We start from the raw sequence: 24,725 nt of genomic DNA, 5'->3' as shown, positions 1-24,725 counted from the left end.
ATTTTATTCTAATATGAGCACGCTCCAATTTGATTGAGGCTGACACCTGACAGCCCGGTGCAGGGTCCCGGCCCGGCATGGCCACCGAGGGGCGCCGACCCGGCCCCCTTTCCAGGCAACGTGCTCCACCTCGGTCACCGGGGCTAATGAGAGTGCGAATAGGGTGGTGGGGAGGAAAATGGAGGGGGGGGGGACTGCTTAGCCATTCAAGCTCATCCGTCAGCTGGATGTGTAAGCAGCTCCCCGAGAGACCCTCGGCGAAACAAGTGTCAAAAGCTGAGGAAGCTCCTTTGTACCTGGGAGGTATATTAATGCTCTGATAGCTTCCGGAAGGAGGTGAGGAGGGGATTAAAAAAAGTCTTTGTCCTCGTAAAAGAAGATGAAGGACAAATCCTGAGACAACTTTTGACGAGGCTAACTTGGACAGAACAAAACACTTAATAAATTTCCTAAAACGAAAGAAAACCAATCTTTAAATCTGAATTACTGTTATGAGCTTCCTTGTGCAGGACTGCGTCCCCCCCACCACCTGCCCCCAACAAGGGTGAGTCTACGGAAGGCGATCGTTCTCCGTAGGGCGATGCATAATTGAAGCGACGCAGAAACGAGAGCATGTTGCTACCGATGTTTCTATTAGGCAAAGCTAGCACAAGGGACGCACCGACGACGGCCAGTTGAGACAACCCGGAACAGGTTCTGCATCGTCTCATGGTCATTTAATTCCGACATCAGACTTTATAAAAAGACACGCAGGCCCACGTTCCCTTTTTTTCCTGCCCCGTGATATTTTTTCAATCTTTTCAAGCTTAAATTAGCCGGGATTTTTTAAGATCAGGGAGTGTTTTTTAAGATATGAAAAATGGATTAAATGAAGAGGAAGTCTGGCCTTAATGAGCTCCCTGGGCTACGGAGCAGCAGGGACTGTAAGGGGGGGTTCGTGGTGGGTTGGGGGGGCTGGAAAGAGGCGAGCCTTTGAGGAAGAAGGGGGTTGGGGGGGCAGCGGGGGTAGTAGGGGACGAGGCCGTGCCCAAAGTGCCGGCTTCTGCCAATGGCACAGACGGCACCTGGAGGAAAACTTGGTGCCAAAAGAAGGCAAGGAACATGCTTGCGTCCAACCGGGAGGTCCAACTTCACTGAGTTGGACCTTCATCACTTCTGCATAAGGGGAGGGGGTTGGTTTGTCAGTGGATATGGCGCTGTTTTTGTATGTTTAAAAAAAAGCCCCCCCGCCTGAAATAAATGTGTTTTGTCTTGACCAAAATGAAGTTGGCCAACTGCAGCTTATTAAAAACCGCTAATTTCTATCAAATATCCAAATATTACGTCTGAAACTTATCTGCAGCTGTCACAGAGAACAGCAGTAGCGGAAGAAGGTGAGGGGAGAGATGGAGGGGCGGCGGGGTCGTTTTTGGCACATTCCTGGGCGACTTTTTACCTGACAGTGATTGGAAGCTGTCATGGGCTCTCCTCAGCGCTCGACAGAGGCCTGTCATTACAAATAGAACTGGATTAAAATGCCAGACCGTTTGGGGGGTGGGGTGTTGACCTGGACAAGCTCCCCCCGGCTACACCTGCTTCAAACATGACAAATGGCAACATAAACCAGCGTACAGCGCCTTGATACCGTCTTCTGGCATCTGAATGTGTTTTAGCTAAAGTGTGCTCCCTACGCGGTTTAATGGAGGCTAATTGCGACAAAGCACCAAGCACACCCTCCCCCCGTTTCCCCAGTCGCCATCAGCGTTGGGAATGTTAACGGAGAATAACAAGACAGGCGAGTTCAGGAATCTATCCGGTGTCAACGGCAATTGCCTGCCTTGACATTGACGAATGACCCATCCCGGCGAGATGACAATCGTCGGATGCGACGCTGACAGGCCAATACAGTGGGAAGGAAGGCTTCCGTTGGACGCAAATACAAACTTCATGTATATTGAACACAAAAAAAAAACCAATCGGGGCGGCAATACAGGTCACGCACACCCAAGTATGAAAAAAAAAACCACCTGAACTAATTAGAATAAAATGTAAACGCAAATCCCCAGTTGTACGGCGTTCATACAGTATGGTGTGGCGGTACAAGCGTATCATGTTTAATGTATAGTCCGCTTTCGAGGCTGGGTAAAAAAATGCACATATTCATAAACCGGGAGGTGGTAGACACGTGTAAGTGGCAAAAAAATGAAAGGAAGGAAGGGTGTGTGTGTGTGTGTTTCGACAAACTCCCAATAGTGACCCCGTTCCTCATCTCTAGGGCATAAACAAATATGTGTGCAAGGGCGCCGGTGGATTCTAATCACAGAGCGAAAAAAAAGGGAATTCAATTTATTCCGCAACTGCCATTAATATTTCAGGCCCGTTACTGAGAGGGAGCATGAATGATTAATTTAGCCCTGATCAAGCCCTTAACGGGCACGGTCCGGGATCCACCCGTAAACAAAAGTGGGGCTCCCCCAATGGTTGTTGTCGTTGAGCTACTCGGGTTTGGGGTTGTCTGGTAGGACAAGATGCAGGACTGGTGGGGGGGTTGTGTTGATGGCGAGCTTGGAGCGAAGTTGGAACACCCTTGTGGCGCTAGTTTTGTGAACAAGGGTGTCTCCCCGCGTGGTCACAAGCCGGTGGCATCAATCTTGCGGGCCTCCGAAGCTCCTGCAACCATCTTGGGGGCCAAGTGTCAAAAAACACTTGGCCTATATGTGTCAAAAGACGCTTGTGGGCCAAGTGTCTTTTGAACACATGGCGCACCACCGGATGTGCGGGCTTGCAAATATGGGCGTGGGACTATCGGTCACTAAAATAATGATGAGTTGAAAAAGTAAATGAAAGCTTTTGTTCTCTTATTTGATGGGGTGTTAAGGGGAGGGGTTGGGGGGGGAGGGGTGAGGCAACCTGCAGTGAGACTGACGGGGGCGGGGTGGGAAAATCAAGGCGGGATGACATTGATGGAACGTGTTGGCACATGCCCTTGGGTGGTTTTGGTGTGGTTGTCATTTTGTTGTTTTCCCTCCATCGTCACAAATGTTTCATAAATAAATAAGAAACGTGCAAGCACGCACACAGCAAGATGAATTGATGAGCTCTGATGTTTTTGCTTATTGTTTGGACAAACGTTGTTGACAGCCACTTTGGTCTCTCGGGAGCGAGTCGCAGAAAAAGAAAAGGGAAAAAGAATCGTCTGGCAGTGAATGAGTTAAAAATAAGACTCATCCTCTTGTAAATACTTTTCTTCAACGCATATACATAAGAATAAATGTTAAAATAAAAAAAGAAAGAAAATCTAGAAATTAACATTCTATAAAAAAAAAATACATAGGGGTCTTATTTCTCCGCACGTGGCTCATGGGATTTTCAGAGGTCAGCGAGCATGTGAAAAAAGTTTCCCCGAACTGAAGAGGGAAAAAAAATAATAATAATCCTGAATAAAAATGTGTAGGACTTAAAAGCAAAGTCAACTTGGCGACTCTGCTGGCTATAGTTTCTAACGCCGGCTTCGGATCGATACTTCACCATACATATCGCGCAAGTGGAACAAGTCCTGTCAAAGGTTACTCCTTTTTTCTCCACGCTTGCCTCTTCATTCGGAACGTCGAGGCTCCGCAAGAGGAGATGGAGGCGAAAGACATGAGAGCCAAAAAAGACAAACCAGGGCAAAAAAACAAAACAAAACAAGATCCCAGCGCTTGTAATCTCGGAACCGGGTGTTTAATAGGCTTTGACGTGCTCGCCGGAAGGGCGTTCGGGGGGTGGCGGCGGGGGAGTCCGGGGTTTGCGTCGATACCAGTGCGCAAGAGTGGCCGCGGGGAGCTCGGTGCGGCGGCTAGGGCCAAATGCCTGGTACGAGCGTGGACCGGGGGCCTGACCGCTAATCATTAGAAAGTCAATGAGTTCTTAAACGCTCGCAGCCACGCTCGCTATGCCGCCGATATACAAATGTATACCAGAAATCCATCCGCCAATGCAACGTTCATAGCCAGAGCAGGACGGTGCTACGTTGCCATCCATCGCGACCCCGTCAACGTCTGTGATCAGGGAAAAGTTTCATTGCGTTAGCTAATGCTAGCCACCAGCTGTTGAAGGTGAATTCTGCATGCTCAGCGCTACCTACCCTTTTACGTAGCAAACTGACCGGACGACGTAATAAGACGGGAAATTGACATTTCAATGAAAGGTCCATTGAAAACAGGAAGGCGTTCATTGCTTTCCGTATTTTGCTTTCCGTAAAGCTTGCATAGATCTCGGTTTGTTTCAGGGCCCATCTGTCAGTGCTAAAAGAGCTCATTTGGTACTATCCGCAATCTATGATTGGACTCTAGTGAATCCCTGAATCATGGCTACTCATTTTTTTTGTTGCAGCAGGCGATTGTCCATTCAAACATATGCAACACCCTAAATCCAAATTGTGCCTAATCAATAACCTCCAAGCTACTTAGCCTCCCTCTGATCAATATGCACCAAACCTAAACATTTTTTTGAACCGACGTTACTACTCTGACCATCGCATAGATCGATGGCTGAATCGATCAAGACGCTCAATCTTAGAAAGGGGAAGATTTGGAAAGAACCCTTCTGGATATTTGGGTTTGTCAGGGTTGACTTTGGAGATCTTTTTCCAACAAAAGGGTGGAACTTGTTGGTCACGATCGGTTCTGACCAAGGAAAGGACATATGTTCAATCTAGATGTAAAAGATGTACAATGGTATCTTTAACTCATTCACTGCCATTCATTTGGCAGTGAATGAGTTAAACTATATATTTACATCTAAAATTGATGTTTTCTCATTCTTGTTTCTTGTTAAATGTTCAATAGGATAACCACCTAAAAAGAACCAGATTCTATTTTGCATTGAAGTAAAATACTTTTTTCTCGATAATAAAATAATAATTCGTAATCTCGTTTATCATTTCTAACAATTTCAAAATGTCCAGCTAGGAAAAGAGTGACAGAGGGCATCTGAGGGTGCGGCGCTGCCAGAAACGGGGGTCTTGAGAGGCGATTGACATTCACTGAGGCTTCTCAAATCCGGCGAGACTCCTTTGAAGGGATTATTAACACATTTTGATTACTCTGGTCCAGTTGTCGCAGAAAACGTAACCCCCATCAGAGTTAAGGAACAGGCGGCCGCAGTCCCCACCCATCTCACCCCCTCCACATCCTATCGACTCAAAGTCGGCCACTAATTACCACCTCAGACGTTGCGTAGAATCGCCGATCACCTTATTAGTCTCACAGACGCACGTCGCGACGTCGGTCGTGACCTGCATTAGCAGTAATATAAGGTCTGAAGTGGACTACAAACTTTTGAGGGGCTTGGAAGTGGGTGGGGGAGTGTGGGAGGGCAATTCCAATGGACGTATGCTGGTTGCAATTACATTTTGCCCGTGTTGCAGTTTCGAGAAACTATGTTGGGACGCCGGGAACTGTCAGAATTCCCTAGCAATTACAACCACAGCCCGCAACCTAGCGTACATTTTGACTTTTGTGACAATTACTGTCATCAAGAAAATGTGTCATGAGACCAAAACGAGGACTTCAATGACGGGCCAGAGTTGGATTTTCAGGGGGGGGGGGGGGGGGTTGTCACCTCTTTTCACCACTCTTATTTTCTGATGAAAGAAGAAGAGTGTCTAAGATTTCCAACGCTGTGTTTTGAATGTTTATGTCGTCCTAAAACTCAATACTCTGTGGGTCCTGGAATTTGAATGACAATGACAAAAACCCTGACACTGTAGTAGACACATTTTTGCACATTGTCTGGCAGTGAATGAGTTAAAGTCGCTCTTGATAATGAGCGCGGCTAATGTTCACTTTGTAGCCGATCTGTGTGAAATCTATCATCGTAAACAAACTCCATTTTGGGGGGGGGGTGTATGCATGGTTAGGTGAGAGGGCCCACAAAGTCGACATCAAAAGGTTCCGGAATGTTGCGAGTGGTAAAAAAGTAGGCCAGGCCACAGCCTGGGAGTGAAAAGATGCGAACGAGCGAGAATGAGCGAAGCGGCTTGGCTGCGGAAGGGCCTCGGTCCCATGGTGGGAGGAGCTCAGGTGCGAGTTGTGAGGAGGCACCTTCTGTTCATGGCTCGGAGGCCCCCGCGGTGGAGGAAAACGGGGCCCGGACAGACACGGGTTCCGAAATGTTTGGCCTAAATAAATCCAGGTGGCTCAAGACGCGTGCCCTCGAGTCACATCATGCCACTCCCGAAACTCGTTATTTAGTTAGTTTGTTATTTAGTTTTTTTGTTGTTGTTGTTTTGACTCCAAGATGTGGCTACCTTTACACAGCTCCCGTATTTTTTGTACTTCTTCCTTTCCTTTCCTCTTATTTTCATCACTTTGCTGCTGCGAAATATAGACTAATAAAGGCTAATCCAATCCAATTCACACAAATCAATTTGGTTAATTTTGCATTTGGGGTTTTGGCAATCGCAAAAAATATCCGCGAGATAGCCGGACGGTGGAAAATGAAGCGTGAAAGAACGGGGCTGTCACTGCGGAAACAAAACAAGATTTTTTAATCAGCGCCGTGTCCTTTGCGAGAATGCGCGTGCACGCCTCAAAGGCACTTCCTTTTCTGCATTTGCATAAATTCCATATATTGGGTCTTTCATAACAATGATCAGCAGGTCTGGTGGTCAGGGCCCTAACGTCTAAGCAGCTCATTAAAAGCTCCACAATAGCTGACTTCAAGCGCAGGGAATAAAACGGGGAAATTGGCAGGATAACGTGCGGTGATCGGATCCACGTCGAGACCCGTTGTATATTTCTCTTTAATTGTCAGACCCATCTGGCTACTTCCCTTGTCGGTAAATGTCTAAAAACATAAAGAAAAGGGGCAGTTTGTTGCTTAAAATTTGTTATTTGTATAATTGGCTCAACATTTTTTTAAAAAGTCGACATGAATTCTGCATGTTGCACCTTGACATAGAAAACCACGAGACGGTCCAGACCAAGCAAACGCTTCCCTTAGGCCACCTTAGCTAGTCCTTCACAAGTCCACTTAAAAAAAAAAGGGCGGCGGTTGGCCTTGATTGATGCTCGACTAACCCGAGATCAGAGACGCGCTCGGGGAAGGACCGAGCCGAGCGGCCCTCGCCGCTCGCTACCATGAGCCGCGCATACATCAGCCCTTTAGGATTAGCCGGCGCACGTCTCACGCGGCGAGCCTCCGACTGATGTGAGCGTCGGGGACCATGTCGGCCACTTAGCCGCCAATTTCTACCTGCTAGTCAACAGTCAAAGTTGACACCACAGCCATTAGAGCGCAGGACGCAGGAGGACCACCACCCCCACCCATTCCCCACATCCTCCCGCCCTGCCCGAATCGCTTCTCTCTTGTCTAAATCCGGAATGAACATATGACTTTAGGACACACGCGTGCTCATGGATGAAGGTGCTGCTACCCGTTGGCAAAAACAGGGATGGATGAGTAACTACTTTCTCTTCGCCTTCTCTTTTTAGGAACTTGGGCTCACACACACACACACCCGTCCAAATGGTTGGTTGGTGTGTGTGTGAGGCGCACTCCCCTCAAGCACTTTGTGGTGAGAGCAGGCGGCGCCACTTTCGTCGGCAGCTCAAGGGCGCAGCCTATCTATCGGAGAACAGAATGCGGGAAAAAGCGAGGAAAAGGAGGTTTCATGGAAGGTTCCGGTTCGATAATATCAACGGCCGATGAAACCAGAACAATATGTTTTTTTTAATTCACAGGAATGAGTGATTAGGGTTGTTATTTTTGCTCTTGGTGTATATGTTGGGTCATTTTGGAACAAAAAACAGAAAAGAAAACACTGTAAACATTTGTTTTGTAGTCTAAAACCATCATTCAATTTCCATCCCATCCCCAAGAAAAACGGGTGACGCCCCCATATGGGACATTTCTGTTGTCTCTTTTGTTTATTACTTTAAACTGTGATTTATGTATGTATATATGTAATAATAATAATTTCAAAGCTCTCAAGGACACTTTACGATGTATGTATGTATGTATGTATGTATGTATGTATGTATGTATGTATGTATGTATGTATGTATGTATGTATTCATTTATCAGTTTTTTTTTATTTGTTAGTTTTTGGGCTGCAGCATATAAGAACCATATTTATTTATTTATGTATTCATTTATTTGTCTATTTATTTATTTTTGGCTGCAGCTTATCAGCAACATGTTATTTATTTATTTGTTTATTTATTTATTCATGCATTTATTCATTTACTTATTTATCTAATTATTGATTCTTTATATGTTTTTCGATTGTGGCTGATCAGCAACATTTTTAATTTTATGTATTTATGTATGTATGTATTTATTTGTTTATTTATGTATTTATTTATTGTTGCCACAAAGACAAACTCTTTTTCTTTTTAGGGTGACACACTCGGGGCGCTCTGAAGGTTACCTGCCTCTCACCCAAAAAAAAGTATCTTCCTTATTTTGCCTCAAAATAGCAATAATATTTATTTTATTATTATATTTTTTTAAAGGGGGCTTTATCTTCTAAAAACAAGACGGGTGTTTCTTATGTGCCGCACTCAAGGAGCAGCGGTTGAGCCCCGCGAAAGTCAGGCCCCTTCCCAAAACAAAAGCCTTCTTCTCTTTTTGCCAGAATAGCGGCGTTATTTTTGGTAAGACGATGACAAACAATATCATCTTCTAAGTTTGCGACTCCAGCTGAGCGACGCACTCACACGCCGAGCAACTGCGGTGGAGCACCGCTTACGGTTAGCCCACCTCCAAGACAAAAGCTTTTTTTTTTGCTCGCGTTGCCCTGGTGTGGCAACAAGAGTTGAGTTTTTTTTTTTTTTTGTGATAACATCCAGCATGTTATCAAAAAAGTCGTCATGTGATGCGCTCAAGCGGCAACCTCCCAAGATTCTTGCTGGTGACAAAAGCGTTTGCCGCCCGATTGAAAGCTTTTTTTTATTATTTGTTTGCTTCCTAGAATGTTAAACGGAGTCTTTTTTTCCCCTAATGTTGTGACTAGAGGTGGGCGACGACACGTTCAGGTGGCGTATGAGCACCACCGGTTGAGTTAGCAAACTGTGACCACAATGAGGCAAACCCAAATCGACTTAAAACGCCGACAGGAGTCACCGAGCACCCCCGAGGTTAGACCCCCCCCGAAAAAACCAAGTCCCCGCTGTGCCCCTCCTGCCAAGGATGGGCAGATGGGCCAGCCAGCTGATATCCCGAACCGGCGTCGTTTCATCTTGCTAGGGTGTCTTAAACAGGCGGCCGGTCCGTCTGATGGGCAAAAGCGGGGCGCTCCTTTGACACGCTCGAGGGATAGAAAGTGGTGGGGGGTGAGGGGGGGTGTTACGGTTGGAGGTCCTTAGGCTGTCCCATTGAGAAGACGTGAGGACAGATGGAGACATTTAAATCATTAACTGCCAGACGATGAGCAAAAATGTGTCCACTCCAGTGCCAGGGTTTTTGTCATTGTCACTCAAAATCCAGGACCCACAGACTATTAAGTTTTAGGACGACATAAATATTCAATGCAGCATAAGAAACCTTAGAATGTCTTCTTTCATCATAAAAAAGAGATAATTCCTAAATGATATGCTGTCTGGAGTAATATGAGCTTGAAATGAGGGTGGCTGTCCAAAAATACAATGCTGAAAAGCTGAAACTGGAACAAAGCTCCAAAATGAAAAAAGGGAAATGATTCCCCCTTGTGGAAGGAATAAAGCATTGCCTGAGGTCTACCCAGCGCTTTATCGGCAACCAAGCATGAACAAAACCCCCCCCCAAAAAATCGGGAATGGCACTCTGTCATATTGTCAATTTCTGAATACATTCGGGAATGGCAGTGAATGAGTTAATATGACTGGGTGGATAGGAATGTAAATGTCGCAAGATGCAGATGAAGAAGGCCAGCATTGAAAATAATGCATGTTTCTTTTTCGCGGGACTTCCCGAAGGCACTTTCACTTCACAGATGCTGCCGCTGCTGCTGTACTGTTCATTTCTTTTTCCTCCTTTAATTTCTTTCTTTCTTTCTTTCTTTCTTTCTTTCTTATTTGTACATCTGACGAGGTGTCACGCTGCAAAATTGAGGCTATCGGGTCGGCACGTGCTGAAAAAAAAACACAAAAGCTTTGTGGAGAAGCAGCAAAAGCGCTGCTTCCTCAAGAGTGCAAAACAAAGACACGCGACATCTTTTTCTGTTTTATTTTCTATTACTCAGACTTGCTTATTTATTTATGAATTGTGCATCTTTGCAATTGTGGTCCTCATATTTAGAGTCATTATGTGAGACAGATAAGGGGACAAAAAGAGGTATAAGCAATATAAGCTTTTTTTTTTTATCAAAATCAAATCTCGATTCTTGAAATCTGTTCCATAATTGTTTTTATATTTGTTTTTGAACCAAAAAATACTCAATAACGAAAACAATATTAATCTTAATTAGTATTATGCATTTATATTATGTATCATGATGTTTTTAATGATTTTTTGTGCAGATGTACGGTTCAGTTTTCTGTAATTTTTTTGTACTTGCAGTTTTTTTCTTTTAAATTATGGATGAGTATATTGAAAATTGATGATTACTTTTATTTTGGAGGATGAGTAACCAAGTGAAATCAATATTTGACTTATATTTAAGAATTGTCAGAAATTGCCTTTTTAGGTATAATCTAAGATTTTTTCCTTGTTTCTTTTTGCCTCAGGCCCACAGTGAAATTCTAACATCAAATTAATTGTTTTGTGTCCTTTTTCAAATGAGATAAATAAACAATTGATTCATAAATGCCATATAGACTTGTTGGAGGAATGAATAACATGTCAAATCAAGCATATTTGAATTGTGTAGATTATGCATTGTGATGCTAAAATGCTAATTTCAGAGTAAAAACATGCTAGTTTGTCATCCATGGAGTCATGATTAGCATTGTTTCTTTCTGCCAACGGCTTCTCCCTTTCTACACCCCCCCCCATCTTTTTTTTCCTTAAATATAACGGCGGGCGCCTCAGATGTATTGGCCCTTTCAAGCGCCCGTGGGGGGGCTCTGAGTCCTCGCTTTTGTCTCCCATTTCCTTCTGAAACTGCTTTTCTTGAACCCTGCGCCGCTCTTCACAGTTGTTGTCTCGACTCTGCTCTCTCTGTGGCTCTCTCTTTTTTCCTATGACCAACAACCCCACCACCACCACCACACTGCCCCCCCTCTCCACCAGAAACCTCCCCCCCCTTCCTCCCATCGATGCCTCCTACCCTCCTCCAGCTCCCTCCGTGTCAGCCAGAGGTCAACGTGCATGCAACAAGACTCGGAGTGTGCGTGTTTGTGTGTGTTTCGGTGTGGGGTGGGGTGGGGGTCTTTTTTACTCATTGAGACCTAAAAATAGAAAACTATATCTGCCCGTTTTTAAGACACGGGTGTGAGCAGGTGTACTACCGATTGAATTGGGGGAAGCGGATTAGTCCTTCAAGCACATCTGTCTAGAAACCAACACACACACACACGTGAACATGTGCATATATGTGCATGTATGATGCATGTATGTGAACACACGTGTTCACATACATGCATCATGCAAAAAAAATACTAATAATAATATATAAACACATATATATAATATAAAATATATTTATATATATAATTTACAATATATTAATATATATAATATACAATTGATTAATATATATAAAAAATTACAATATATTTATATATTTCATAACTTTGCTGCTGTGAAATGTCAATTTCTCCACTGCGAGACTAATAAAGGCAAATCCAATCCAATCCAATATCATGTACAATGTATTAATATATATAATGTATTAATATATATAATATACAATATGTTAATACTTTTCCTTTTTTTTCGCTGACTCATTTTTTGCCGCCATCCAATAATTCACGCCAAAAATGTAATTTACTGGTCCTGAATATTTTGTTTTCTCAAGGCCCAGTAGTGTAGTATTTCATTTTTGTGGCAGCCACTATTTTAAGACTTTTGCAAAATTACATGGGTCAAATTGACGCAATTCTTGTTGTTTCTGAGATACTAATTAAACAAATACCGATGTGTTTGTTTGATAATAGATCCATTCACGGGTCACATTGACCCAGAGACGTTTTCATTCATTCTGAGAAATATCATAGCAGCAGGGAATATTAGTTCAAGAAGTCAAACATTTTTTTACTCAAGTTTTGTTCCACCTGTCATATCTTTTCCTCCCCGCATGCTCGCTGTTTGTTGTCTACGTTCCACAATGTGCTTTGCATATTCTCTTTTCATTCAGAATCAGAAAACCTTTATTCGTCCCACAATGGGGAAATTTGGCTGCTTAAATTAAAACAAAACACAAAAGGACACTCCTTGAGGTATAGCATAATCAATGACTTTTTTTTTTTGCTACGCCGCCACAACGTAGCATTGTGCGTTCACACGGAATAGGGCGTCATTTGATAATTGTTAGATTAATGACGCCCAGAGCCAGCATGTAAATATTTCACAGCTTGGAGAAAAGGAGGCCTTAGAAGAAGAAGAAAAAGCATGTTTTTGAAGGAGGAAAGGGGGTGGTTGGGGGGGGGGGGCAAGTGTGTTTTTCTTCAAATTTAGTTAACTCTATTTCCTGAATGTATATGCTTTAAAAAAGGAGAAAAAAAATCCAGCCGCCGGCATGCTGTTTATCGCCGGATGAAAGGCGTCGCTATAATTATTCCCTCCCCCAACCCTTCTAATCGGACCTTGTCAGCACGCGGTCTTATCGACACGAGGAAAATGACACCGATGCTATCGAGGAACCCCGGAGTCCGAGCCTGCGGCGCGTGCCCCCCACTACCCCCACCGCCAAACACGGGCACGGGCCTCGTCCCCCGCCGTATCTAGAGACGCCACAAACGGCGAGCGCATGGTTTTTTTTTTCATGTGGACTTCAAAAAAAACGGTCGCAAGTCATTAAAATGGCTGACGCGTCGTCCCTTTTTCGGCAGCGGCGGCGGCGGGATCAGCCTCGGCAAAAATGGGATGTGGGATGAGGAGACTGGCTAAACGTGTTAATTCTGTCCTCACATGTTTACGGCTTAATTTTAATCTGTTTGAGGAGGAAGGGACGGCTGGCGAATGGAAAAAGGGGGCGCAGGGGCCAATGAGAAAAACCGAGCGCCGTTATAAATCACCATTATCTTTGACACCCTCGGACTGAGCTGTTCCGCAGGAGGAGGGGGATTTAAGGGCAAAAAGGGGAGAAAAAAAATTGTTTACGCTTCAACTGCGCTCGCTGAGGTGCCGCCGGACAAAAGGCCTTGGGTACACAAAAGCCAGTGAGCATACGGAGCCCTCAATGCGACGCCAAGAGCTGAATCAACAGACTCCAGCTTGGCCGGGAAATAAAAAAATGAAATAATAATTCCCCAATGGCAGTAGATCTTCTTATCGTGTTTGGAGAGGATCGGTGCCAAGGTACTTTTAGGTGGTGGAACTGTGAGTGACGACTGCTAACTTGAACTGAAACCAAGGGCAAAGATGATAAAAGATGATAAAATAAATGCAATTTTTGCCATATTTTTACTCTCGACTGATTCACAATTGCTCTCAGATCTCCAAAGTAGTCTTCTGTTTGAAAAAGCATGATGCTAGTTCAGCTTTAAAATATGAAGATTGGTGTTTATGACGAAAAAATGGTTCCAGAAACCAGTTCAAACACTGATCTTTTTGAAAACCAAAACAGCACTTTCCATTATAATCAATGTAAAAATTCTTAATTTGTTCTGAGGCTAGAAAACAACTTTTTTAAAGCACTTTTCAACTATTTTACAGCATAAACTGGATAAACATGCAATAATTGTGTAGGCCATTTGTAAAATACTATAAAACAAACTGTAATATGCTCAGTTTGGTTGCAAACGGAAATTCGGTTGTATACTGGGGCATAAATAACCAAAGTTTTTGGGTTGGTCTTTTACACTGACACATAGCGAGGCCCGCTTCAATGTTGCGCTCATACCATTATGGGAATCCCCACACTACAGGGGGTGAGCACAAATTGTGTAAATGCCGTATTTATTTGTCTTTTTTTAAGGGGGGAGAGGTGGGGGTTGTTTTTGTTTTTGTTTCCGGCCGCCGACTAATCTTTGGTTGCGGCACCGACTCATCAGAGCCCGCCTGCCTGCCTCCCTCCCTCGTCTAATAGCGCCGTCGCCCTAAATCAAAGCGCTTTAACACAAGCCGGTGCGGCCTTTAATAGTGTCGTCACATCATCATAGCGCCCTCGCTTAGCTTAGCCTCCGTTACTGTCGCCGCTGCCACTTTGTTGCTTGCTTCAATGATTTATGACAAAAAAAAAATCAAGAGGGAAGTGTGCGCAGGAAAGGCGGATAGAAAGAAACAATGTGGTGCATCCACCCCCTCCGCCTGACTCTGATTGAGAGTCTCTGGCACCTTTGATTGACAAGCTTTAATCAGCTTATCTAACATCCTAATAAAGTTGATGGCCCGTGGTGCTGCTCTCTACCTGGCATGCCATAAACTTTGAAGGACGTGGGGGTGGCATATGCAGCAAAGTCCATTCGGCTTATCAAAACGGGAGTGAAATCAATCCCAAATGAGCTATGCCACCCCCCTCTTCGCGTCTCTTTCAATATGCATTCAATTCATTTCCATTTCTAACAACTGAACGAATGCGACGGCTAAATTGATTCTTTTTTTTTACAAATAGATTAAAAATGACATATGTCAATAGCCCATGGACGTTTTGAGCTATTCGTGTTGTAACCAATCATCACTGTGGATTGTTTGGTCACGGTGATACCAAACTTGACATTTGGAAGGAAAAAAATAACAGCAATGTGCTGTATATATAAAACTGATACAAACCAAAAGTGGTAATACATTTCACTACATCAGAATATTTTTTGTAAGTCTAATAATAACATCATGCATTTGCATTCATGTAGAAAATGACAATTTCTTCTTTGTGTTTTTAATTTAGATTTAGGTCATGATCCCTGTCATGTCCGACGATTATAAAATTATTTTATTTAAGATACATAGGGCGGTTATAATTTTTTTTCCAAGGCAAAGCTAACTGCTATGCACGTTTGCTTGTTGCGGCGACTTGCCCTTTTAAGTTTCTTTTTTCTTATTCGCTAACGAACTTCTATACTTTATTCATGAGAGAAATAGAAAAGCCCGCTTGTCAGTGTGTTGGGGAGAGGGGGTCCGCGTGTGGTAAATAAATCGAGCCGTGTGTCCAAAGAGTGTACTCACTATCCCTTTGAGGGCTCTCACCGCTCTTGACAAGCCTTTGTTTTCTTTAAATACACGCGAGACACTGAGAATAGTTTAAAAGGACGGAGTGGGGGTGTAGAAAAAAGAAAAGAAAAACACAAATGCTAAAATGTGATGATGATACGTGAAGATTTGTCTTTTCTGAGAACAAGTGCGCCCCCCCTCTTCTTTGCCTTTAAAGCTGACCCAGAAGCATCCCAGCTTTTTGTTGGCGGTCATTACAAGAGACGAACGACGCTCGAGTACGGAGAGAGGTGAAAAAAAAAAACAAAAAAAGAATTTCACCAACCGTTTCTTTGTTCTGTGAAATAGATTTCAAAGTTGCACTTCTCCATTGGCGGTCAATTGCATTTCTCAAAGGGGCCACGCGGCCGCAACATAGTGCTGTATTTTCCCGTGTATAAGGCGCACCCAAAAGCTGTAATTTTCTTCAAAAGATGACCCTGCACCTTATACGCCGGTGCACCTTATATGTGAAGTCATATTGAGGTCTGGTACCTACTTTCACTAGCCACCGACTCCGTTTACCATATTTGACAATAAAGCTAACTTTGACTTTGACTTTTTTGACTTGCTTTAGGAAACGTGTATGTATTTATGGATTCTATTTGGCCTTATAGTCCGGTGCACCTTATATATGAAATAGTTTGAAAATGCACCATTCACTGGGGGTGCGCATTGTATGCCGGAAAATATGGTAATTTATTTTGGATTTGGTTCCTGAACCAAACCATAATTGTTAAGGAGCGGTGTGTTATTCCTGAAGACTCAACATCGAGTCCCTCCACAGATAGAAGAGACAAGCAACCAAGTTCGCTCTGCGAGGCTTTCGTAGAATTTGCAGCACGGATGACGATGACGATTTACGCGCATTTTTTAAGAATGCTGCGGCTTGTATTCATGTATCCGCGAATAGTTACATGAACGGAAAGGCGGGGTAAAAAAAACAACAACAAAAGTCTGCAGTCCTCCCTCAACTTGAATTATTAAATGTGTCAAAGTCGCACGCGTGCCATTTATAGTGTAAATTGACTAACTTTCTGGGAAACGACAACGGAAGCCGCGGAACGACACTTGAAGAACTCGCCTTTGATACCTCTCGGTGGAATACGACGTTGGCAAGGAAAACGAGACGGGATAATAATAACAAAATAATAAATAAATAAATATGCTAACTGGTTAAATCTATTTCAGAACCAAATGAGCTGATGTGAATTCTTAAATGCTAAAAACAACCTCAGAAATATTTTTTATTTTATTTAGAAAATCTTCCATTTTGGTAAGATGCTTATAAAAGAAAAAAAAATATTAATAAAACACCCCAAACAGACGCAAGCAAACGCACCCGGTGTGGCACGGCGTATGCATGAATTTTCCTTTTTGGGAAGCGTCGCTCGCTTTCTCATTCCCGGCCCGCCTCACCTTTGATGTGCACCCGAAAATGTCACCAGGCGTCAAGGAACCAGTTTTTTTATATATAGATTTTTTTTATATATATACATACTTCTCTGCCAAACACCACCTTCCCACAATCCCCCCACCCCCTCACATTTTCACCCACCTGGCATGCGAGCGAGCCAATTTGCTGTCGCTCATTCATCCCTTCACGGAATCCAAAAGACAAGACGGCGTACCTGTTTCCACCGCTATCTGGTAGCCGGCTTCTAGTCGTCGCGATGACCTTTCCAGCCTCTCTGTGTTGTCCAACAGATGCGCTCTCTACGATGACAACAACAAAACGTAGAAAGCGTTTAGCAAAAAAACAACAACAAAAAAAAAACACATAAAAAAAAAACATTGATTGAGAGAAAAAGCACCGGGACGCGTTTCAAAAGAAGCGCTGCCGCTTAGCCAAAACGACGTATCCGACGTTTGCCAATAACCTTCACGGATGACAATGTAGTTAACTCATTCACTGCCAAACGTTCAAAAATGTGTCCACTCCAGTGCCAGGGTTTTTGTCATTGTCACTTGAATTTCAGGACCCACAGAATGTCGAGTTTTAGGACTACATAAACATTCAATGCAGCGTAAAAGACCTTAGACTCTCTTGTTTCATCAAACAAAAAGAGTTAATTCCTAAGTGATATGGGTCTGGAGTTATATGAGCTTGAAATGAGGGCAGCCGTCCAAAATAATATGCAATACATACATATTGGTTTAGAAAGCATCGTGCAAAGATACTAATGTATTGTTGTGTATCTTTATCGCAAGTATGGCAGCTAATATATTCCATTTCCACAACAGATCACAAGTATGAAAGACTTCCATGTTTACGCCAACAGGGCCCGGCATTTGATGGCCTCTGTCATGCGTATGTTGACAAAAATAAAACGAGTTGATGCCCAGATAAGGGACGTGGGTGAAATGTGGAGAGTGTTTTTGGCTGTAAAAACACGTAGCAGCTAATCAATCAGTTGCAAATGAGTCCAAGTTTGACGATAAGACAAAGGGGATGGAGAGATGGCTTCCATCTTTGTGACGGATGTCATTTAAAATGACGCAGAGAGGCTTTTTTGTCGCTTAAAGCCAGCGCCTGCCTTTTTTTTGCAACATCATAATACAGCGATATAGTGTCTAATATCATTTGCTCTCAATGTAATACTGCATATTGATACTAGTGGTGGGATTGATATCAACAGTGTAACGTGCTGAGCTGTGTATAAGTCGCACCTTGATTTTTTTTTTTTTTCAAAAATGACCCTGCGCCTTATATGTGAAGTTATATTGATCCACAACAGGTCTCGCAATGACTGTCACGACTCCATTTCCTACTGGAGAAGAATTTGTGCGTACCCCCGGCCTCTACTGAAGTGCCTTATAATGTGGTGTGCGTTATATTTGGAAAGGTTTTATATATTTATATTGTCATTCATTGAAGGTCATTGATTGAAAGTGTGCCTTATATATAGAAAAAGTTTGAAAATACACATACATTGGGGGTGCGGCTTATACTCCAGTGTGCCTAATACACCGGAAAATGCAGTAACTGTATTTGGACAACTGCTTCTATTTTGGATGTCGTTCCGAATACGTGATTTACTTTTTTCGTAGTTAAAAGCAAAGGTAGTCTCGAGAAAGATGTGGAGGGAGCAAACGGCAGCAAGTGAGTTTTTTTTTGAATGAAAGTGGCAGGCTTTGTGGCGGATGGCGACAGCCTCACGTTTGGCTATATAATGAGCCCCCACGGAAGAGCTGAGGCGGCGGCGGGCGACGCATTGACGCGCGACGTGGAAGCCAACACACCTCGACCGTGGCTGCAGTGCACGCACGGGCACACTGACAAGAGTGGCGCACTCCCCCTGCTTCTTCAAAGAAGCCCAAGTGATTAGTATGTTATCATTACCATCGGAAACGTGATTTTTCTATTCCCTCTTGGCAAAAGGTGACACGTCTCGGGGAGAGACGGCCGGCAGACTCGCTGCGATGGGAAGCCACTTCAAAGCCTTTTTTCCCCCCTGAATCGCTCTCGCTTCTTTTCCTCCGTTCTGGGCCGGGGGTGTGGGGGTACGTGGTGCGGGTGGGGGTGGAGATAGCGCTGGAGGTGGCAGAGTTGGATGTGTATGTGTGCGCATGTGTGATCATTAAGAATAATGCGCCCCAAGTTCGACGGCAAAAGAACCCGAGGCGAAAGGGTGAGGGTTCAGCCTCTAAGAATGCAATAATGACACGCTGTGACGCTCCTAATAGTGACAAAAGCTCACGGAGGTTCTTTTTTTTTTAAATACATCACTTAAGGCAAGACCATTGCCATTCTATCATCTCGATTTTCACCAGAACTGTCGGCAAAAGTACGCTTCTCAAGATGACGCGTGGCATCATTAGGGTGCAAATGAATTCAGCTTTTTTTAATGAAATATACCACTCATTTGGATTCCTCCAGTTGAAATTATTGATATGAGGGGTTTCAGCAAAATATGTATACGTATGCAGGATGAACAAAATACCCATATCAATATCAAAATATCAATAACCGGGGTTATCAATATTATGCAGTGCACTCAATTGACGATAATGATATTTTCAGCTCTCTGCATCTACTATACAACAGTATCAACGTTTGGTATCAATTGTGGTGGTGATGAACAAAATACCCATATATAACCGGGGTTATCAATATTATGCATTGTATTCATTTGACTTGATGATACAGCATCATTAGTTGAGGAAAAACAAAAAAATATATATATTTTCAGCTATCTCTGAGGGTACAGTAGAGACACACAATGAAGGAAAATTATTGATATATAATATATTGATATAAAAGATACATGTATTGGATTGTTATCACTTACAGTATCAATCATCAATTGTCTTGAAAGAAGAAGAACAATACTAGTTTTGGGATGAAAAAGTGATCTCAGCATCCCATGACGGGTCGCTAACTCAAGCAGGACATATATCGATAATTGGGTGAAACAAAATACCGATATCAGAATATCGATAGCCGGGATTATCGATATCATGCAGTGTATTCATTTGACTTGACGGTACAGCATCGATACTAGAGGAAGAACAAAAAAATGATATTTTCAGTTCTCGGCATCTACTATGCAACGGTATCAACATTTGGTATCAATTGTGATGGTGATATAAATGAAGGTTATTGATCCAAATCGACAGTATATTCAAAGCTAAATGTTATGTGAATACAAGCGCAAACTCCTATCTGCCCCCCTCCCCCTTATCTGTCACCTACAATTTTATCTGAAGGGAAGCAGAAATTGTGTTGTTATGGATGCGCGTTTGGCGAAACGCTCCTCAGTTGTAAGTTATTAACAGGAAGCACCGGAACAATGCAGCTGGAGCTCAAAAGAAATCTCTCTCTTGCCTTTATCGCTCTCCTGCTTCCTTTTTTGTTCTATTCCCCTCTTTCCTCCTTCCGCTATCAAACACGGTGCGGTTTCTCTCAGCATTTTCCAAAGTTCAGATGATTTCCTTATTATTTCAATCAGGGGGCGGAGGACGAGCGGGTGAGTCAAAGTGAATAATGATGACAGCTGTGATTCAGACTGACTGTGTGATCTTCCGCGCCGTTTGTTTGGGACTTGTAAGACGAGGAATTACAAGTGTCAAACAGATGTGAATATGGCTGCTAAATATTTAAACATGTTTTGCAGCTGAAGAGAGATGGGTGAAGGGAAAGAGAAAAAAGAAGGAATAAAAACTATACTTTGTCTTCCCCCTTCTTTCTTTAAAGCCGAGCTTAAGTGCGTATAAGCTGCGCCGTCTTTGAAGACGGGCGGCGAAAAAGGGGGCACCCAATCGGGGCTGATTACAACCAAGCCGCTTTAAAACGGGAGTCGACAGGTGAGGTAAACGCGAGGTGTCTCCTGACCCTGAGGCGGGGAGGAAATTAACAAAAGTGTAGGAGCAAGAGAGGCAAACTGGAGGACAACTACAAAAAATAAATAAATAAATAAACACAGCATCTGGGCCTGTTGGGTTGCCGCGATTAAATTATGAATCGTCGTGAAAAGGAGCGCAACTCCACAGCTTGGTGAGAGAGAGGGAGGGGGAAAAAAGCAGCTGGAACGTTTAAAAAGGTGGCACGTTGCAGCATCTGTGAATAAAAAGCAAAGGACCAGGATGGGCTTCGGCAAAAATAGGAAAATGCTAAGATGTTGACATGAACACCGCACTTAACATGTCTGACTTCCAGTTCTCTGGATTCAAGTTTGGGGTACTCTGCTTCTTCCCACAGTCCAAAAAAGAAAGATTTTTATATCATAAATTGTCAATAGGTATGAATATAATGAGTGTTGTTATTGATAAAATACAGTCTTCGCAATTAAAGTAATCCCTCACTATAACACTGTTTACAGATAATTGAACCCATTTACACCGAGCTTGTTCATATGAACACTGATAAAGTCATTTTAAAAGAATCAAAAGAGTATCAAATAGGTTCAAACGGAGTATATAATTAACAATAATCTAAATATATATAATTTACAATAATTAATGTGGCAAAAAACAACATTAATGCATTTGAAAGTGAATTTATCTGTGTTCATATGAAGATGCTCGGTGTAAAAGGGTTAATTTATTTATTTTTAAACTTGCCTTTTTTAATATAGTGCATTGTGTTCTGCATCCTGATTGGCTAAGAGACTAACGTTAACATTCTGAGCGTATCATCCCTGTGTCGCGAGCAAAATTTTCATCACAACAAAACCCACATTGTCAATTGTTGACGGATGAAGTTATAGATTCGTTGTTTGAAAAGAAAAAGGGGAGGGGCAAAACTCTTCAGCTTTTCAAGTTTAACAGAAAGAAAAACTCAAGGATGTATCTTTTTTGGGGGGTGAACTCATTATCTGTGACTTGACCTTTAAGCGCTTCAGACCAAAGTCGGTCCAAATGAGCCCGATTTCATTTTCTGCGCAAAAGACGAGGAGGGCAAAAAGAAATTGCAGTGGAAGGACAGTAAGGATGGAGGAGGAGGAGAAAAAAAAGCAATTTATATAGTCAGAGAAGCACTTACCTCTTCTCGCAACTTTATCAACTGCATCACGAGAGCCGGGCAAAGGGGGAAAAACAGAGAGAAAGAGAGTGAGAGGAGAAGGAAATGAGAGAAGAAATATTTCCAAGATGAGGGATTCATCACGCGGCGGCGGGGGCAAATTAACCTTGACGATTTTTTTCTGTTTGTACGCCGTGTAGCAGGCAAAGGCGCTAAACGCCGCCGAGCGACGACTTTTTTGTGTGCACAAACAAAGATCAAATCGTCGCACTGTCACATTCAACGATAGCGAGGACTCCGGGTGCGCCGCCTGGCACCAACAGTTAGCATTAGCCACAAAGTCACGGGGAAGGATGTTGCCGGAGAAAAGGGAGTGTGTTTTCGTATGGGCTTACGATGTGTTATAAATATGTCAAAACACTGATTTTGGTGTTTCTCAACTGTCAGTCTGGTAAATTCTCTGAAATGGGATTTCACGTCGCCGAGTTTCACAGCATTGGTGTGCCGGGAATTACCGATTTTAAGGCACACCGGAGTATAAGACGCACCCCTTATAAGTGGTGACTTTTCTAACTTTTTTCATATATAAGCTGCACTGGACTATAAGGCACACCGTCAATGAATGAAAAAAAACTTTCCAAATATAATATATAAATATATCAATGTTTTTTCAAAAATAAGGCACACCACTTTGTAAGGTGCGACAGTAGAGGCCGGGGTTACGCAGCACTTCTTCTACAAGAGGGGGTGAAATGGACCTGTGGTGTCTCAATATGACTTCACATATAAGGCGCACCGGCGTATAAGGCGCAGTCATCTTTGGAAGATAAATTTTGGGTGCGCCTTATACACTGGAAAATACAGTCGGCAGACACGTTCCGGATAAAACAAAAGTACCGAAACTGAAAAAAGAGTTCCGCGGGGAGAAAAAGTGACCCTTTTTCATTGCAGAGGGGCGAACTTAGCGTAGAAATGGCCAGCTAATGTTTTTCAACGTGCCAATAAATGATTTTTAGCACACATTGCAAAGAATTTTAAATCGCAGTGTACATCAGCAACAAGAAAACTAAAGAATAAGATAGTTGTCCTTTCCACCAATAAATACAGAAGCTTATTTGAGCTTCGCAAGGTAAACATGTCGAAATATCCGTCTTTCTAAAGCGCCGGACGGTCGCAGCTAACAAGATGCTCTTTGGGTCCATGCACACAGCTTGATTGGCTTATTTAAAAGGGCAAAGTTTAAGTTGACGCTAAATCCAAGTAGGGTATTGGGGGGGGCAGTGTAGCAGATCCGACGATGGCTCAATGGGCCGCCAAACAAAACTTTTTTTCTAGGCTGGTTTGTGCCGCCTGACCGATTGCAAATGCCCACGGGAGGACTTTGCACAAAAGGCCTGCTTGAGAAGTGTTTTTTTTCCCCTTTTTTTTCTTGAGCTTGATTTTTGTTGGCCCCACAACGTCTTTAGCGCGGCCAACAAGGCCGCACCCTTGCATTGTGGAACGCCGCCGTGAATGTCGGAATTATGCCCTGTTCGCCTTCTGTTTTTGTGGTGCCGACCAAGCCAGCCAGTATTCAAAATTGCACTGCTGCAATTTTGCCGTTATGATAATCAGCATTTTTTTTACTCCCAACAAAAGATCCCCCCCCCTATCTTTTTTTTTCCTACCACCCCCTTCCCCAATACGGAATTCGACACAAGTGGTAATTCGCTTTCTTTGTAGCTCGGGAAAATCTGGTCGGTGCCGGCTGAAACCGGCGCAATCTCTCGTGGCCGAGCCTTCTGCTGCCACTGAAATCGAAACTATTCGGCGTGTCGTTTATGTGTGCGTGTGGGAGAACAAGAAAAAAAAAGACAAAAAAAGACAGGGAGGAGGGGGAAAAAATGTGGCTAGCACGTGATAGCACGAATTCCGCCTCTGCTGGCATACAGATAACGAATAAATGTGCAACTCTATTAAATGATCCTTTAGCCATTATCGGAACTTGGGACGGCGGACGATTTCCTTAAGCTGGAAATCCTTTGGCCTTGCAAGCGCCACATTTGGTAGCCGTAATGATCGGAGGCGGCGGCGAGGGCCTAATGCCGCACCATCCGAGGGGGGAACGAGCGATTTTATTGACCCCTTCCTTGCCCCCATGATTTCTGGTCCCTTTTTCTTGCCGATCGGCGCCAAGTTTTTAGATAAAGATTTTTATTGTTTTATTTATTATTATTATTTCGGTTGTAATAAGCCAATCACCGCCATGTTTGTAGATCAAGATTGTTAATGTTTTTTTGTTTTTGTTTACTATTATGGTTTTACAAGACTGGAATCATTGACTGAATAAATTATAATAAAAAAATTGAAATAAGATACAAAATAAAAACATATATATAAAATAATACATAATGATATATTATTTAAATTTTCTGTTTATTTTTAGGGTAGACTATATGGATTTATTTTCCAGATAAATCCAAAAAGTGGTTTTAGAGGGATCTCAATGTTTTTTTAATACTCATTTTGGGCAAATTATTATGGTACAGTTGTTGTTATTATTAGTTTTTCTTTTCTTTATTCTGATTAGAATGTAACTTGAACTGAAATAAATGCAAAACTAGGCCCAAAAGGACAACTCCAAATTGCTTTTAAGTTTATTAAGTTGAACAGTTTTTTAAACAAGTAATTTTGCCAGTTATTTATTTATTTATTTTTGTAAAGAGTTTTTATGATTAAAAACGTTTAATTATATTTAACCTACTGAGATTGGCATAAAATCTGAAGATGCAGAATTTGGGCATGAAAAAAATAGTGCATTTATGAAGCACATATTTTAATTCTCATTCAAATCTGAATTATTATTTCCAAGCGGTGTGCAAAAACCTATTTAAAAAAAAGAAGAGTATTCCCAACAAGATGGCCCAATCTGTCTTTCTTTTTTTCCCCCATTTCTTCTTTTTTCCTTGATCGGCGGCCGTCAGCGTCTCAAACGTGACATCGGTGACAGCGGATCTCCTTTCCCACTCGCCCGCATCACTTTTGTGTC

At 42.8% G+C, this 24,725-nt stretch overlaps 1 protein-coding gene across 3 annotated transcripts in view; it reads right to left on the bottom strand.

Moving 5' to 3' along the window:
• vti1a (vesicle transport through interaction with t-SNAREs 1A) overlaps nucleotides 1-24,725 on the bottom strand; it is a 61,966-nt gene that overhangs the window by 23,045 nt on the left and 14,196 nt on the right. For 2 of the 3 annotated variants that reach the window (XM_089016082.1, XM_089016080.1), the window contains exons 5-6: nucleotides 21,719-21,739; nucleotides 16,866-16,950 (exon numbers count right to left, since the gene is read on the bottom strand). In XM_089016082.1, the coding sequence (XP_088872208.1) occupies nucleotides 16,866-16,950; nucleotides 21,719-21,739 (106 nt within the window). The remainder of the gene's footprint in view (nucleotides 1-16,865; nucleotides 16,951-21,718; nucleotides 21,740-24,725) is intronic. The other variant, XM_089016081.1, reaches the window with a different exon arrangement.

The sequence above is a fragment of the Hippocampus bargibanti genome, linkage group LG15 (assembly GCF_051943395.1).
Source record: "Hippocampus bargibanti isolate YZ-2025 linkage group LG15, ASM5194339v1, whole genome shotgun sequence".
NCBI lineage: Eukaryota > Metazoa > Chordata > Actinopteri > Syngnathiformes > Syngnathidae > Hippocampus > Hippocampus bargibanti.
This window is presented reverse-complemented; position numbering and strand designations above follow the sequence as displayed.